We start from the raw sequence: 15,045 nt of genomic DNA on the forward strand, positions 1-15,045 counted from the left end.
TTGCTGTTGGTATCACTGGGAGGAATAGACCTGCAGGCCAGTTGGCTGTGAGGATCAGCTGTGTCTACGCTGGGAGAAGTTCGGTGTTGGAGACAGCCTTATAGGATTAGACTTGCAAAATTGCAAAAGCCTCTGTGCTCAGCTTGGATGGGGTGGAGTCTCAGGGCAGAGCAGACAGTCTTGGCTTTTCGTCAGCCCTGCCTTCGCGCGCCTCCAGACCTCTGCCTTCCGTGACTCCCCTGAGTTTCCGCCTGACAGTCCAGATTCCCCCTGTAAGAGCGTGGGTCCCCAGGGGCTCGCCTGGAACTGAGGTTCAGTTCAGTCGGAACTAGGGTTCAGTGCAGTCAGGAGCTTCCGACTCCCTTCTGCTAGGGAATGCCTGCGGCAACCTCCGCATTCAGCTTTCTCTGTGAGAGCCTTCAGACCCGCCGCGGCTCCCCCGGATCTCCGAGTCTCCGTGTGCCTTTTTCTCTACCTGACAGTCCAGACTCCCCCTGTATGAGCCTGGGTCCACGGGGTTTCGCCCAGAACTGGGTTTCAGTGCAGTCAGAACTGGGGTTCAGTGCAGTCGGGAGCTTCCTTTCCCCTCCCGCCAGAGAAAGTCAGCCAGGCACTCAGTCTCCCTTCCTCTCTGCGTGTACGTCTCCGTACCTCAGCCCTCCTTTGCTGCTCCTCTGATTTTCTGTGAGCTTTCCTCTTTTCTTCTAGTTGTAGAATTTCCACTCAGCCAGCCTTCCTGTGGTTCTGGATGATGTCCGTTCTGTCTTTTCGTTGTAGTTTTGAAATTGTTGTGCGAGGCAGCAGTTTAGGTGCTTACCTATGCTGCCATCTTGGTTTCTCCCCCTTTGCCCATGTTTTAGTTGGATTGTTTGTTTTTCTGGTATTAGGTTGTATTAGTTCTTTATATATTTTGAAAATTAACCCCATATCAGATGAATCATTGGCAAATATGTTCTCTTATACTGTGGGTTCCCTTTTTGTTTTGTTGATGTTTTCTTTGCTGTGCAAAACTTTTTAGTTTGATGTAGTCCCATTTATTTGTTTTTCTTTTGTTTCCCTTGCCTGAGAAAATATATCAGAAAAAACAGTGCTATGAGAAATTTCTCATTCCAGCATCCTCACTGATGACTTTGGTGGTCTTAGGCAGTTAACTCAGGGACTGAGTTTCCTTTCTTTTTTTTTTTTTTTAAAGAATTGAAGTAATAGCTGCCTCATTCTTCTTACAATTGGAATATTAAATAAAATAATAGTTACCAAAGTTTGAAAAGTATAAAGCATAATGTGAATAGTCACCTCTAAAAGTAATATAATATGGAAAAGATCTTTGTAATCTTTAATGTTGAAATTTTTTCATTTTTTTCTGAATGATATACTTACTATATGCATGAATGGTTTTGTTATACTTTTTCCTCTTAATGGAAAGTGAGAAATGTATATCTTTTTGAGCAGCCAAATAAGAATTTAAGTTTGAAATTATGTTTCTTCAGATAAATTAACTTTGAAGATTCCTTGGAAGAATCTTTATGGAGAAGCAGTTGTTGCGACTCTGGAAGGATTATACCTGCTTGTTGTTCCTGGAGCAAGTATGTTACTTTAGGCTGTAATCATTCAGTAATATCACAGTGAAATGGAATGTGACCTGGGTTAACTATTTTATATGTTTAGTAAAAAAGAAGATAATTTAAATAAAGAAATCATATACCTACATATGCACATAATTATGTACATTTTACATGTACACCCACTTATATATCACCACATTTGTATCCTATATAATAAAAGCCCAGTGACCGAATGGCGGAACGATCAGAACGACCGGTCAACCAGTTGATATGATGTGCACTGACCACCAGGGCGCAGATACTCAATGCAGGAGCTCCCCCCTGGTGGTCAGTGTGCTCCCACAGCGGGAGTGCTGCTTGGCTTACTGGGATGAGCGGCGCTCCCACAGCGGGCCAACCCCACAGGCCACGCTCCCCACCTGTGCACGAATCCCGTGCACTGGGCCTCTAGTATAAAATATTTTTATGTTGTTGGAAATAATAATTTAAATCATTTGTTAGATTGATTCTATTCTGTATGAATAATTATTTTGCAACTAAGGCTTTCTATTAAGTTAAGATGCATTAGGCAGATTTATGCTGGGGGAATGAAATGAAGTGATATTTTAAAAATGCACTGATGTGTTAATCTATGGATTTCAATATTGGAAAAAAATTTCCCCCATTTTGTTGCTTCTGATTTTGAATTAATATTCTCTCAAAAATGCATGCAAAAGAGGTAATTCTTAAATTATAAATTATAGTATTTTAATATTTTAATGAATGTTTTAAAGCAGTGGTGTTTATTTAAGTAATACTTTTCATTACTAATGTTTTTTCAGTTATAAGGACAATATAATGTTAGGACAGTTTGGATATTTTAGGGGAAAATTGTTATATTTTTACAACTATAAAACAAAATTTTTTTTTGTTTTTTTTGCTTTCCAGTCTTTACCACATACATACTTGATTTGATATAACATTATCACATTATATATACTACATAGATCTGGCTTTTTCACTTTATATACTTTGATATGTTTCAATTTTCATGATAATAGTGAGAGTTTTAAAAGGCTGTATGATATTTCATTGTGGGCTGCCTGCTGTTTTTACTATTACAGCGCCATTTTTATTCTTTCATTAGGATACATGATCAAAAATGAGATTACTAGATAAAAAGGATATATATATTCATGATTGTTGATATTGATTCATAATCATAAATTACTTTCTATAAGACTTCTTATCAATCTGTACTGATACCAGCTGATATTAGATATTGTATGTTTTTTGTAGTTACAGTTTTACCACTCAGATATAATAACTGTACTTTTTCTGACATTTTCTGCCCTCTCCCTGCTTCTTTCTTTTACTTTTCTACTCAGCTTTTCCCCACTTTTCCTTTTTCATATCTTTTTTTCTCCCTTTTAATTTCATTTTCCCCTCATTTCCTTTTTGATATAAGTTTGTCAATAAATAGAAATCACTTATGGTAAACTTTTAATAAAACTAATCTAAAGACCATAACTGTTCTTTTACTTACAAAAAATGACACATCACACACACACACACACACACACACACACACACAGTCATGAGGCTGAACTTTTCCTATTTACTTATTAATTGCATTTCTTTATTTGTGAATTAACTGTATATTTTTAGGTATTAAATATGATGCTGAAAAAGAAGAAAAGTCTTTGCAAGATATTAAACAGAAAGAGCTATCCCGAATTGAAGAAGCCCTTCAAAAGGCAGCAGAGAAAGGTAGGTACTATATGTTTATGTTCTAGATAAACGTAGATATACCTATATTTTAGATATATTCAGTGCACTGTAAATAGGAAGCTTTCATAAACCTTCATAAACTGTAGTTTCAAAGAAAGAATCTTCTTTTAAAATCATCTCAAAATATTGATGATAAATATTTTAATGACTCACATTTTTCTGTGACTGTTTTATCTCACTGCTAAGACATTTCTCTTTGGTCTCTCTTAAAAGGTATGACAACTGCTGAGTTAGAAATAACGGAAATATCTATATATATAATAGAGGAATATGCTGGTTAACTGGGACACCATAACGCAGTGGTGGGCAAACTGGCTCGTGAGCCGCGGTTTGCCGCTCTGTTGACTAATGAGTTTGCCGACCACTGCCTTAGGGAAAAACACTTAAAAAACATTTTAATAATGTACTAATCGCGAGCTGCAATTTGCCGACCACTGCCATAACGGGTCGACCAGACAGGAGGGGGTTGCATGCGCAGTGTCAGGGGCAGGGCGGCAGGGACCTCCACACGCCTGTGCTGGAGGAGGGCCTGATCAGCAGTGGCCACGGCTGCTTTAAGGGCCGGAGAGGGAGGCAGGGCCGGACTGGCAGCGGCCGCGGCTGCTGTGGGGCCTGGGGAGTGAGGCAAGGCCTTACCGGCGACTTGAGTGCGGGGCAGCGACTCGAGGGTGGGCAGTGCCACGTGATTTTGAATTGTGTGCTGGGCTCCTAGTTTGGATATAATAAGATTTCTTAGTTTAATCTGCTGACATCTAACTGAATCCATAAGAAATCTATCTTTAAAATAGATTGCTCATTAAAATTTGTTTTTTATGCCCAACTGGTGTGGATCAGTGGTTGAGCTTTGACCTATGAATCAGGAGGTCATGGTTTGATTACCAGTCAGGGCATATGTCCGGGTTGAGGGCTTGATCCCTAGTATATAATAATTACATTGTATCTTCTTGGAAGATAAAACTTAGGTTTTGTTGGGATAGAACTGAAATTCAGAAAGTAAAACTCAGTTTTAACATTATTATATTAGATTTGTCAGAAAAATATTCAGTAGATAAAAGATATGAGTTTAGAATTGGGGAAATATGTTGCCAGAGATTATTTTTCTTTCATTGTCAAGGAATACATTTAATTATCTTGACTGCATGTAAATTTTTTTCTAGTTTGTATGAATATGGGTCACATCTTCTTTATAAAATACTAAAGGCCTGGTGCACGAAATTTGTGCACTCGGGGGGTGTTTCCCCCAGCCTGGCCTGTGCCCTCTCACAGTGTGGGAGCCCCACGTTCAATCTCCCCAAAGAGGTAGGCCCCGCCCACCCATCCGGGGCTCCTTGATGGATTGCCCCAAAGAGGTAGGCTGGCTCTGCGCGGAGTCGCCGGACCCGCTTCCACGGCACACACGCAGCGTTAAGTCCCCGCCCACCTGTGCATGCCTCGCTGTGCACGCAGCCCTGCCCACCTGCCTGGTGATGGCAGCTTCCTGGTGATGGATTGTTACGGCGTGAGAGTGTGACGACCACATAGGCTTTTATTCGTATAGATTATTCATGTGATGATAAAAGACAACCTTGGTCCTTCTGATACTTCACATTTCACCATTATTAATTAATAGTTATTACTTAAATACTATAGTTTATTTTTCAGACTTATTATTTCCCAATTACCTTTTGATTTTAAAAGCACAAAAACACCATTACACATGTATAGAGACTCAGGGGAGAAGAGAAAATGAATCAGTTCTAAGCAGCAGATGATAAAAATGAAAACAAAGTGCTCATGCTAATCTGCTGTAAAAAAGTGTTTTTACTTAGTTTGTTTTATTTTGTAAAATAGAATGTGGTCCACTATCATGTGGGGAAATAAGGGCATTGAAATACAACTATGAGTTTATTTCTAGAGAATTTGTGTAATTGTAAAAATAAACTCCTTGATATTTTTCTTTTTATTTCATTGTGGAGAGTTTATTTTCTCTGAAGGGCTACTATAAAATAAAAGATTAAATTTCTAGCGAGGCCAAAAGATTCTCAAATGCTGTAGATTCTGTATTTAAAATGTTAAATTTATCAAAGTAATAAAAAACACATTTTGTAATCAAATAGTTTTGCCAAAAAGACTTCTGATGAAAAATCTCAGTCCCCAGTTTCACCCTTCTCTATCCTTTAGACTCACTCCTTAGAGGGAACCATCATTTTAGGAATGTTAACATTCTGCCACTATCTACGTTATTAATGTAAGGCATTACCTGGGATTTTCTATTATGATAGTCAAGGAGCTTACCATCTCCTTTTACCCTAAATTCCCCTCCATTTTTTTTTCCAAAATATGGTTATTTCACAATTTTTGGCCAATTACTAGTAAAAATTTACATTACTTTGACAGTATTGTCACTGCATAGGTCAAATGATGTACTATGCTTATATTTTCTTTTTGCAACTGGTTTTCCCCTTGAATTTGTAAATTTTTTTTATTTGCTTCTTAGTCTTTTATGTAAACTTGAGTTTAATTTTTTTTACAGGGTATTTGAAATCTGTTATATGACTATCATTATTTCCAATTGCCGAAACCCATCTATTGGTTCCCTCCCCTCTTCCCTTTTTCTCATGGAGATCTCCAGTTGAATTGGGAGTTGTTTTTAGTCCTGCTACACAGTTGTCATCTTGGGACTGGTCTTCATCCCTCTTCTGTATTTCATTAATATTTCCCGGGTCTCTTGCCTTTTGTTCTTCTGTTACTTTGTTCGTGGTTGGATCATATATAACAACTTTTAAGAAAGGATGCACTGGATTTAGTTTTAAAATTCTTTCAAGTCTGAGAGTCTTTGTATTTTGCTTCCATGCCTGAAGGCAATTCCAGCATGTCAGCAGGGCTGAATCATCTGGGAATGGCTAAAGGCCGGCATCCTCAAACTAAGGCCCACGGGCCACATGCGGCCCGCTGAGGACATTTATCCAGCCCGCTGCCTGTCCTGCTTAGCAGCCGACTCATCCCGGGCCTGCAGTGCGCATAGGAATTTGTTCATAGTTGTTTTTTTTTAAACTATAGTCCGGCCCTCCAACGGTCTGAGGGACAGTGAACTGGCCCCCTGTTTAAAAAGTTTGAGGATCCCTGGCTAAAGGCATTCCCCAAACCTGAAAAGGATGCATAAATTGATTGCTTGCTGCCAGACAGCTGAGGGCACCTTAATCTACATGTTATTGCCTCCTCCTGGCCAAACACCTGAACGTAATTCTTCCAATTTGACAATGCTTCTGTATATAAACCCTGGCCTTTGAAGTGTATATCTCCACCTTGCCTTAGGACAAGTTGTGTTAATAAAAAGCAAGGGGGTCCTGAGACAAGGAGAACTTAGTTCCTTTAGCTAAGTCTTCTCTGACTCCCTATAATGCCTTTCAAAATTATGTTTCGTCTCTGGACTCTTATTTAATTTATGCACAGTGCCTTCTCCAGATTGCTGAACCCTTCTAGATGCTGGATCAAGACCACCGGCATTTCTTCCACACTTGTTTGATTTGGCAGGAGATAGAATCCTAGGTTTAAAATTAGAGTTTAGAAAGCAATACCTTTTAGCTTACAGGTACTTTTGAGAAGTCTGATGCTAATCTGCTCCACACATTGTTGGAAAATCCCTGGATCCTACTGTCCACAACGTTACACAGTAGTTGGGAAAATAAGACATGCATAATAATCAATATGAGAAAGTGTTGGGTCCCATCAAAGAAATACAGATAGAGTGTTAAGGGTGTTCAGAATGGACATATGCTTAGTCAAAGAGATCACATAGACACTGAAGGTATATATTTCAGCTGTGCCTAAAGGATGAGAATGGAGAGAGGGCATTCTAGGTAGAGGGGACAGTGATGGTGGACAAGTATAGAGCATGTATGTGAACAGCTAAGAATTTGGGAGTTTGATAGAGTGTAGTTACAGGTAAGTTAGAAAGCTATGTTTAGGTAAATTTTTAGATATTTGAATGCTATGATAATGATAATGACTATGATAGCAGCTAACATTTATTGAGCATTTGCTGTTTGTCAGTCACCAACACAATTTATAGGAATTGACTCATTTAACTGTCATAACTCTATGATTTAAAAGCTGTTATTATTCCCATTTAATATTTGAAAAAGCTGAAAGTTAAATAACTTGTTCCATGTCACACAGCTAGAAAATGATACGGAGTTAGAATTTGAATCCAGTCTGGCTCTAGCTCCTATATGTTTAACTGTGAGTAATGGATATTCATCTAGCCAGTGGGAGAGTCAGTAACTTGCCCCTTTTTCTTTCTTTAAAAATTCAGGGAGTGACTTGATTGATTAGAGCTATTTTAGGAAAGTTAAACTTGCTTTGTCTAGGCTGGATTCAGGGTGGGAAATGGGAGATGGTACTACCTAGTCACCATATGCATAGGAAGGATTCAGACAGTAAAGTGAGTTAATTTCAGCTGACTAAAATTGTACAAATATGAAAATATTTTATTCTGAAAATGGGCAAAGTGGTAGTCAAAAGGGAACCAAAATAACAGACTTGATCTGTTTAAAAATTTGTCAAGTAATTTAATGAGACATTAGCCATAATTCATATTTGTCTGTCTTGCTTAATTTGAAATTGTTACAATTTTAATTATTAAGAATTTTTGTTTTAATACTATGAAAAAAGTTTGTATGTTCAAAGAATTAAAACGTTGTCATTGAATGTTACCTTAGAAATACCAGTTTTTATAAAAAAGAAGTATAGTTTTACTGAATTTTACTTGTTCTGTTACATGACTTCTAATTCTTTGAATTAAGTTTAGATGTTTTACATGTGAAATTAAAGGTGTTTTTAAATGCTTTGCATTTTGATTATTGCTGCCATGCGGATGCAGGCGCACATTCAGGGGAGTTCATATATGGCTTGGAAAACTTTGTTTACAAGGACATCAAGCCTGGTGGGTATGCATGGTTAATTATATTCAGCTATATAAAATTTATATTTTTATCCATGCATGTACTTTTAGTGGAGCCCATTTGATGACGTGCCATCTTTTAGAAAATATGAAAATGTAATTCATGTTTTTCCGTTTTACCATCATTTCTTTTCCGCTACCTTCCACAGTCATGCTGAATGTTCATGGGGTAAAACAGAGTTCACTGCTCTGTGAAGCTTGAAGTTTGATCTATAGATAACATTTAAAATTTTTTTCCTAATTTTTAAAAAATTAAAGTATAATAGAAACACAGCATTCTATTAGTTTCAGGTGTACAACATAATGAGTCAACATTTATGTCCACTGCAAAGTTATCACTGCAGTAAGTCCAGTCACCATCCATTACCATATGAATTTACAAAAATTTTATTTTTCTTCTGAAGAGAACTAGTAAGATTTACTTTCTTAGCAACTTTAATATTTGCTTTAGTCACCATGCTGTGCATTACATCCCCATGACTTATTTATTTCATACCTGGAAGTTTATACCTTTTGACCACCTTTACCCATTTCATCCCCCCCAATTCTCCTTCCATATGGCAACCACCATGTTCTCTGTATCTATGAGTTTTTTGTTCTTTTATTATTATTTTTTTGTAATATTCTACATATAAGAGAAATATTGTACAGTGGAACCTCGTTTCTTGAACTTAATTCATTCTGGAAGGCTGATTGAGAAGCTATTTGTTCGAAAACTGAATCATTTTTCCCCATTAGAAATAATGTAAATTGAGCCTGGCTGGTTATGGCTCAGTGGTTGAGCATCAACCTATGAACCAGGAGGTCACAGTTCAATTCCTGGTCAGGGCACATACCAGGGTTGTGGTCTTGATCCCCAATTGGGGGCATGTAGGAGGCAGCCGATCAATCAATGATTCTCTCTCATCACTGATGTTTTTATCTCTCTCTTCCTCTCCCTTCCTCTCTGAAATCAGTAAAAATATATTTTAAAAAAGAAATAATGTAAATTGAATTCCTTCCAGACCCCCAAATGATTCCCTGTTTTAACCTTTCTTATATACAGTACATGTCTAATGTACTGTTTAATTTATAAATAAACACTTCTTAAATTTATCAAACCACTCTCTACTAGCTTTAAAGGAATTTTTCATATGTCACTGCCTCAGAAACGCTATCACTTGCTAACTGCTTTTCATTTATCCAATCAACAAGTTTTTCTACCTGTTCAGTTGCCTGTGATTGTAGGTTTGTGAGCACTTTCATACCCTTAGCAACGTTAGCACCCTTGATGGCCTCTTTATGCTTTAACCAGTTAACTGCCATGTGTCCAAAACGGGATGAAATTGGAATTTCTTACATATGCACTGGAATATTTACGAATTTAAGTTACCAAATTTTCTTTACAAACCCAGAGATGTCACTAACAAGTCTGATTTTAAAATTGGGTGACCAGAGTTGATATGTGAGGTTTGCGGCTTTAGACGCGCATGGCGTGTGGGGAAGGTCTGCCGCTTGCATCTATAGACACTTATGGCGTACAAAGGGTTAAAATTGTGCTAATCATTGATTTCCCAGCAACAAAAGCATTCTGTCCTTTGTTTGTTGCCTGAGAGATGCTTTTTGTCATGCTGAGGTATAAGCATGAAAGGGTTGTCAGGTCGAAAACTGACGTTTTGGTCAACAACCAAGACATTTTTTCTGTGAGCAACTTGGAGAACCAAATTGTTTGAGATGGGAAATGTTGGAGAACCGAGGTTTGATTGTATTTGTCTTCCTCTGTCTGAATTTTTTCACTTAGCAAAATACCCTCAATATCCATCCATGTTGCAAATGGCAAGATTTCATTATTTTTCTTGGCTGAGTAGTATCCCATTGTATATATATACCATGTCTTTTCTATCTATTCATCCAGCACATCCAGGACATTTTCCATCCATTCATCGTGAACATTTAGGTTCTTCCCATATCTTGGCTATTGTAAATAATGATACAGTGAACATAGGGGTGCACATATCTCTTCAAATTAGTGTTGTTGTTGTTGATTTTTTTCAGATAAATAGTCAGAAGTGGAATTGCTGGGTCTTATGGTAGTTCTGTTTTTACTTTTTTAAGGAACCTTAAGGCTGTTTTCAACAGTGGCTGCACCAATTTACATTCCCACCAACTGTGCAGGAGGTTTCCTTTTAACTATACCTTTATTAATACTTGTTATTTCTTATCTATATAATAAAGAGGTAATATGCTAATTGGTCCTAATGGTGTCCCAGTCATGACCAGTCAACAGGCTGCGCGTACACAGGAGCTGGTGGGTGGGGCCGGGGAGGGGACTTCTGCCCCCAGTGCAGGCACATGCAGGCCTGCCCAGCGCTAATGTCATGCTCCCTCAGAGGCGGAGGCCGCTCTCGATGGAGGCATGTGCAGGCAGGAGCTGGTGGGCGGGTGACGGGGGCAGGGACTTGCGCCACCAGGACATGAGACTGCCGCCAGGGGCGGCCCCTCCCCTGGTGGAGGTGCGCAGGCCCACGGGGAGCGTCAGGATGGGGATGGCTCCCCTGGCGGAGGCACGCACAGGCCTGCCGCACTGCCCTGCCTGGAGGGGGATGAGGGGTGTCAGGACGGGGGCGGGGCCTCGGTGGAGAGCTCTCAGCACTGCTACGCTGGGGTCTGAAAGTGCGGAGAGGAAGGGAGAGCAGATGGGCAGTTAGGGGGTTTAGGCCAGGAGGGGAGTGCAGATAGGGAGTTAGGGGGATCAGGCCAGGAGGGGAGAGCAGATAGGCAGTTAGGGGGATCAGGCCAGGAGGGGAGAGCAGATAGGGAGTTAGGGGAATCAGGCCAGGAGGGGAGAGAAGATAGGCAGTTAGGGGGATCAGGCCAGGAGGGGAGAGCAGATAGGCAGTTAGGGGGATCAGGCCAGGAGGGGAGAGCAGATAGGCAGTTAGGGGGATCAGACAATGAGGGGAGAGCAGTTAGGTGGATCAGGCTGGTAGGGGACAGCAGTTAGGAAGTTAGGGGAATCAGGTCAGGAGGGGAGAGAAGTTAGGGCCATCAGGCCGGCAGGGGAGCAGTTAGGGGCATCAGGCAGGCAGGCAGGTGAGTGCTTAGGAGCCAGTGGTTCTGGATTGTGAGAGGGATCCCAGATTGGAGAGGGTGCAGGCCAGGCTGAGGAACCCCCTCCACCCCCCCGTGCACAAATTTCGTGCACTGGGCCTCTAGTCCTTTTGATAATAGCAATTCTGACAGGTGTGAGATGATACTTCATTGTGGCTTTGTTTCACATTTTCCTGTTGATTAGTGATTTGAACATTTTTGCATATGCCTGTTGGCCATCTGTGCCTTCTTTGGAAAAATGCCTATTTAGATTCTCTACCCATTTTTAATTGGATTGTTTGTTTGTTGTTTTTCTGTTATTGAACTGTATGAGTTCTTTATATATTTTGGATATTAACCCCTTACCAGATATATGATTTGCAAATACCTTCTCCCGTTTAGTAGGCTGCCTTTTTATTTCATTGATGGTTTCCTTTGTTCTGTAGAAGTTTTAAATTTGATGTCCTATTTGTTTATTTTTGCTTTTGTTGCCATTGTCTTTGGAATCAGAAAAAAGAAATATTGCAAAGAGCAACACCTACATTTTCTTTTATGAGTTTTATGGTTTCTGTCTTACATTTCAGTCATTAATCCATTTTGAGATAATTTCTGTATATGGTTTAAGATAGGGGTCTAATTTCTTTTTTTTTTTTTGCATGTGGCTGTTCAGTTTTCACAGCAAAATTTATTGAAGAGACTGTTTTCCCCCATTGTATATTCCTGCCTTCTTTGTCATAAATTAATTGACCATATATGTGTGGGTTTATTTCTGGACTCTTTATTCTGTTTCATTGATCTGTGTGTCTGTTTTTATGCTAATACCATATTTTTAAAAATTCTTATAGCTTTGTAATACAATTTGAAATCAGGGCGTATGATGCCTCCAGCTTTGTTTTTCTTTCTCTTTTTTGTTTTCATAAAAAATTTAGTATTGTATTTCATGTTAAAAATGCCTTTGGAATTTTGATGGGGATTGCATGACATCTGTAGCTTGCTTTGGGTAATATGAACAATTTTATAATATTAAGTTTTCCAATCCCTGAGCATGGAATATCTTTTCTTTATTTTCTTTCATCAGTGTCTTATATTTTTCAGTGCACAGGTCTTTCACCTCCTTGGTTAAATTTATTCCTAGGTATTGTATTCTTTTTGATGCAATTATAAATGAGATTGTTTTCTTAATTTACCTTTTTAATAGTTCATTGTTATTGTATACAAACACAACAGATTTTTACATATTGATTTTGTATCCTGCAGCTTTACTGAATTTGTTTATTAGTTTTAACAGTTCTTTTGGTGGAGTCTTTAAGTGTTTTTTATATTATGAAAACGTTATCAGCAATTAGTGAGTTTTTCTTTTAAAAATTGTTATTTTATTGGGGTGAAATTGGTTAATAAAATTATATAGGTTTTAGGTGTACAGTTCTATAATACATCAACTGTATATAGTATTGTGTGTCACTACCCCAAGTCAAGTCTCCTTCCATCAACATTTATCCCCGCTGTGCCCACTCCTATCACCCCATCCCCCTTCCCCTCTGCTAATCACCATGCTGTTGTCTGTGTCAGTGAGTTTTGTTTTGTTTTGTTTTTGCTTAATCCCTTCACCTTTTTCATCCAGCCTGCAACCTCCCTCCCCTCTGACAGCTGTTTGTCTGTTCTCTATGAGTCTTTATATTTTGTTTGTTAGTTTATTTTGTTCAATAGAGTCTTTCTTTTCAATATGGATGCCTTTTATTCTTTGTCATGCCTAATTGCTCTGGCTAGAACTTCCAATAGTTACTATGTTGAGTAAGAGTGGTGAATTTGTAATGTCCCTGGTCTTAAGGGGAAAGCTTTTAGCTTTTCAACAATGAGTATGATGTTAGCTGTCAACTTGTTATATATGGCCTTTATTATGTTGAGGTATGTTCTGTCTATACCAATTTATTACGAGTATTTTTTAAATCATAAATGAATGTGGAATTTTGTCAGATGCTTTTTCTGCATCTATTGAAATGATCATATGATTTTTACCCTTAATTTTGTTAATGTAATGTAAGACATTGATTGACTTGTGGATGTTGAGCCATGCTTTCATGCTTGTATAAATCCCACTCAGTAATGGTGTATTATCCTTTTAATGTATTGCTGAATTTAGTTTGTTAATATTTTTTTGAGGATTTTTGCATCTGTGTTCATCAGAGATATTGGTCTATAATTTTTGTGTGTGTGTGTGGTGTCTTTTTTGGTTTTGGTATCAGGTTAATATTGGCTTTGTAAAATGAGCATGGGAGCACACCCTCCTTTTGAATTTTTTTTAGAGAGTTCGAGGAGGATGGGTATTAAATCTTCTTTGAATATTTGATAGAATTCACTAGGGAAGCCATCTGGTCCTAGACTTCTGTTTGTTGGGAGTTTTTTCTTTTTTTATTACAGATTCAATTTCCTTACTAGTAATTGATCTATTCAGGTTTTCTATTTCTTCATGATTTAGTCTTAGAAGATTGTATGTTTTAGCATGGAGATACTATGTCTCCTTGTCCGATTTTGTTGGTTATAATTGGACCATCTTTCTGTAGTCTGCCATGGGCAGTGTTATCTAATCCTACTAGGAGCAACCTGCCTCCAAGATACAAATGAATTCCAGTGGCTCATCCTATATAATAAAAGCCTAATATAGAAATTGTCCCCTCTGGAGTTTGACCTACTGGAAGTTCGACCGCTCACTATGATGTGTACTGACCACCAGGGGGCAGTGTGGAATGAAGGAAGGCCCCGATTGGCCCTGATCGCCGGCCAGGCCTAGGGAACCTACCCGTGCATGAATTTCGTGCACTGGGCCTCTAGTTTAAATGTATAACAGAATCATTGGATAGTATCATTAAAGAAAAAACAACCCTAACATAAAGGTTGCTATAAAGGAATACCTAATTGATTCAGAGTTTCCTGTTTTTTTCAAGAAAGATACCTTAGCCTGGTACAAAATAGACCTGGAATATTGATGATTCTGAAATGAAAATAATTTTGTTGATGATATCTTCATTTAATTGGCTGTAACTTAATGTGTACTTTATGATCCTTTCATCTTTTAATTTTTAAAATATATATTCCTTCTTATTTGATGTCATTTTTTTTTTCAGTTTTAGAACCATGGCTCTTAAAAATTCAAAACTGTTTTCATAATAATACTAAGGCATTATTTGATTTTTCACTGTGTTGACTTTGGTGCTGATGGTGCAAAGGTTAATGATGAGTAAAATTACTGGGTTCCTTAGCATGAATCAAGGCAGTGGCACCAAACAGTACTAGTAGCTATTGTATTGTTGATTACCATGCACTCACAGTAGAAAACTAAATGAAATTAAATACCCCTCCCCCCCAATTTTACTTATGAATGCTCCTGATGAAGTAGGAAAATTTTAATAAACCTCAGCTCTTGATTATGTGTATCTTTAATATTTCATGTGACAAAAGAGGAAGTATGCATAAAGCACTTATACACACTGAAGTAGGATAATTGTCTGAAAGAAAGGTACTTGTATAGTTGTTTGTATTCCTAGCTGAACTGGTTTCTTTTTTCAGGGAAAACCATTTTACTTGAAAGAATGATTGACCATTTAGATTTGGGTGTTTGGTAGATACTTCAGTAAAACAAATTCAAGGAAAACAGTTGACAATGTTTGTCATGATAAAATTTGAGCTTTTGAGCAAAGATTAGAA

General features: G+C 38.2%; 1 protein-coding gene across 4 annotated transcripts in view; it reads left to right on the forward strand.

Annotated features, from left to right (window-relative positions):
- VPS13C (vacuolar protein sorting 13 homolog C) overlaps positions 1–15,045 on the forward strand; it is a 202,931-nt gene that overhangs the window by 22,284 nt on the left and 165,602 nt on the right. For 2 of the 4 annotated variants that reach the window (XM_080660478.1, XM_080660480.1), the window contains exons 4-6: positions 1,488–1,583; positions 3,210–3,311; positions 8,194–8,256. In XM_080660478.1, coding sequence (XP_080516604.1) covers positions 1,488–1,583; positions 3,210–3,311; positions 8,194–8,256 — 261 coding nt within the window. The remainder of the gene's footprint in view (positions 1–1,487; positions 1,584–3,209; positions 3,312–8,193; positions 8,257–15,045) is intronic. The other 2 variants (XM_080660479.1, XM_080660481.1) reach the window with 1 other exon arrangement.

Source organism: Plecotus auritus, assembly GCF_963455305.1.
Source record: "Plecotus auritus genome assembly, chromosome: 1".
Lineage (NCBI taxonomy): Eukaryota > Metazoa > Chordata > Mammalia > Chiroptera > Vespertilionidae > Plecotus > Plecotus auritus.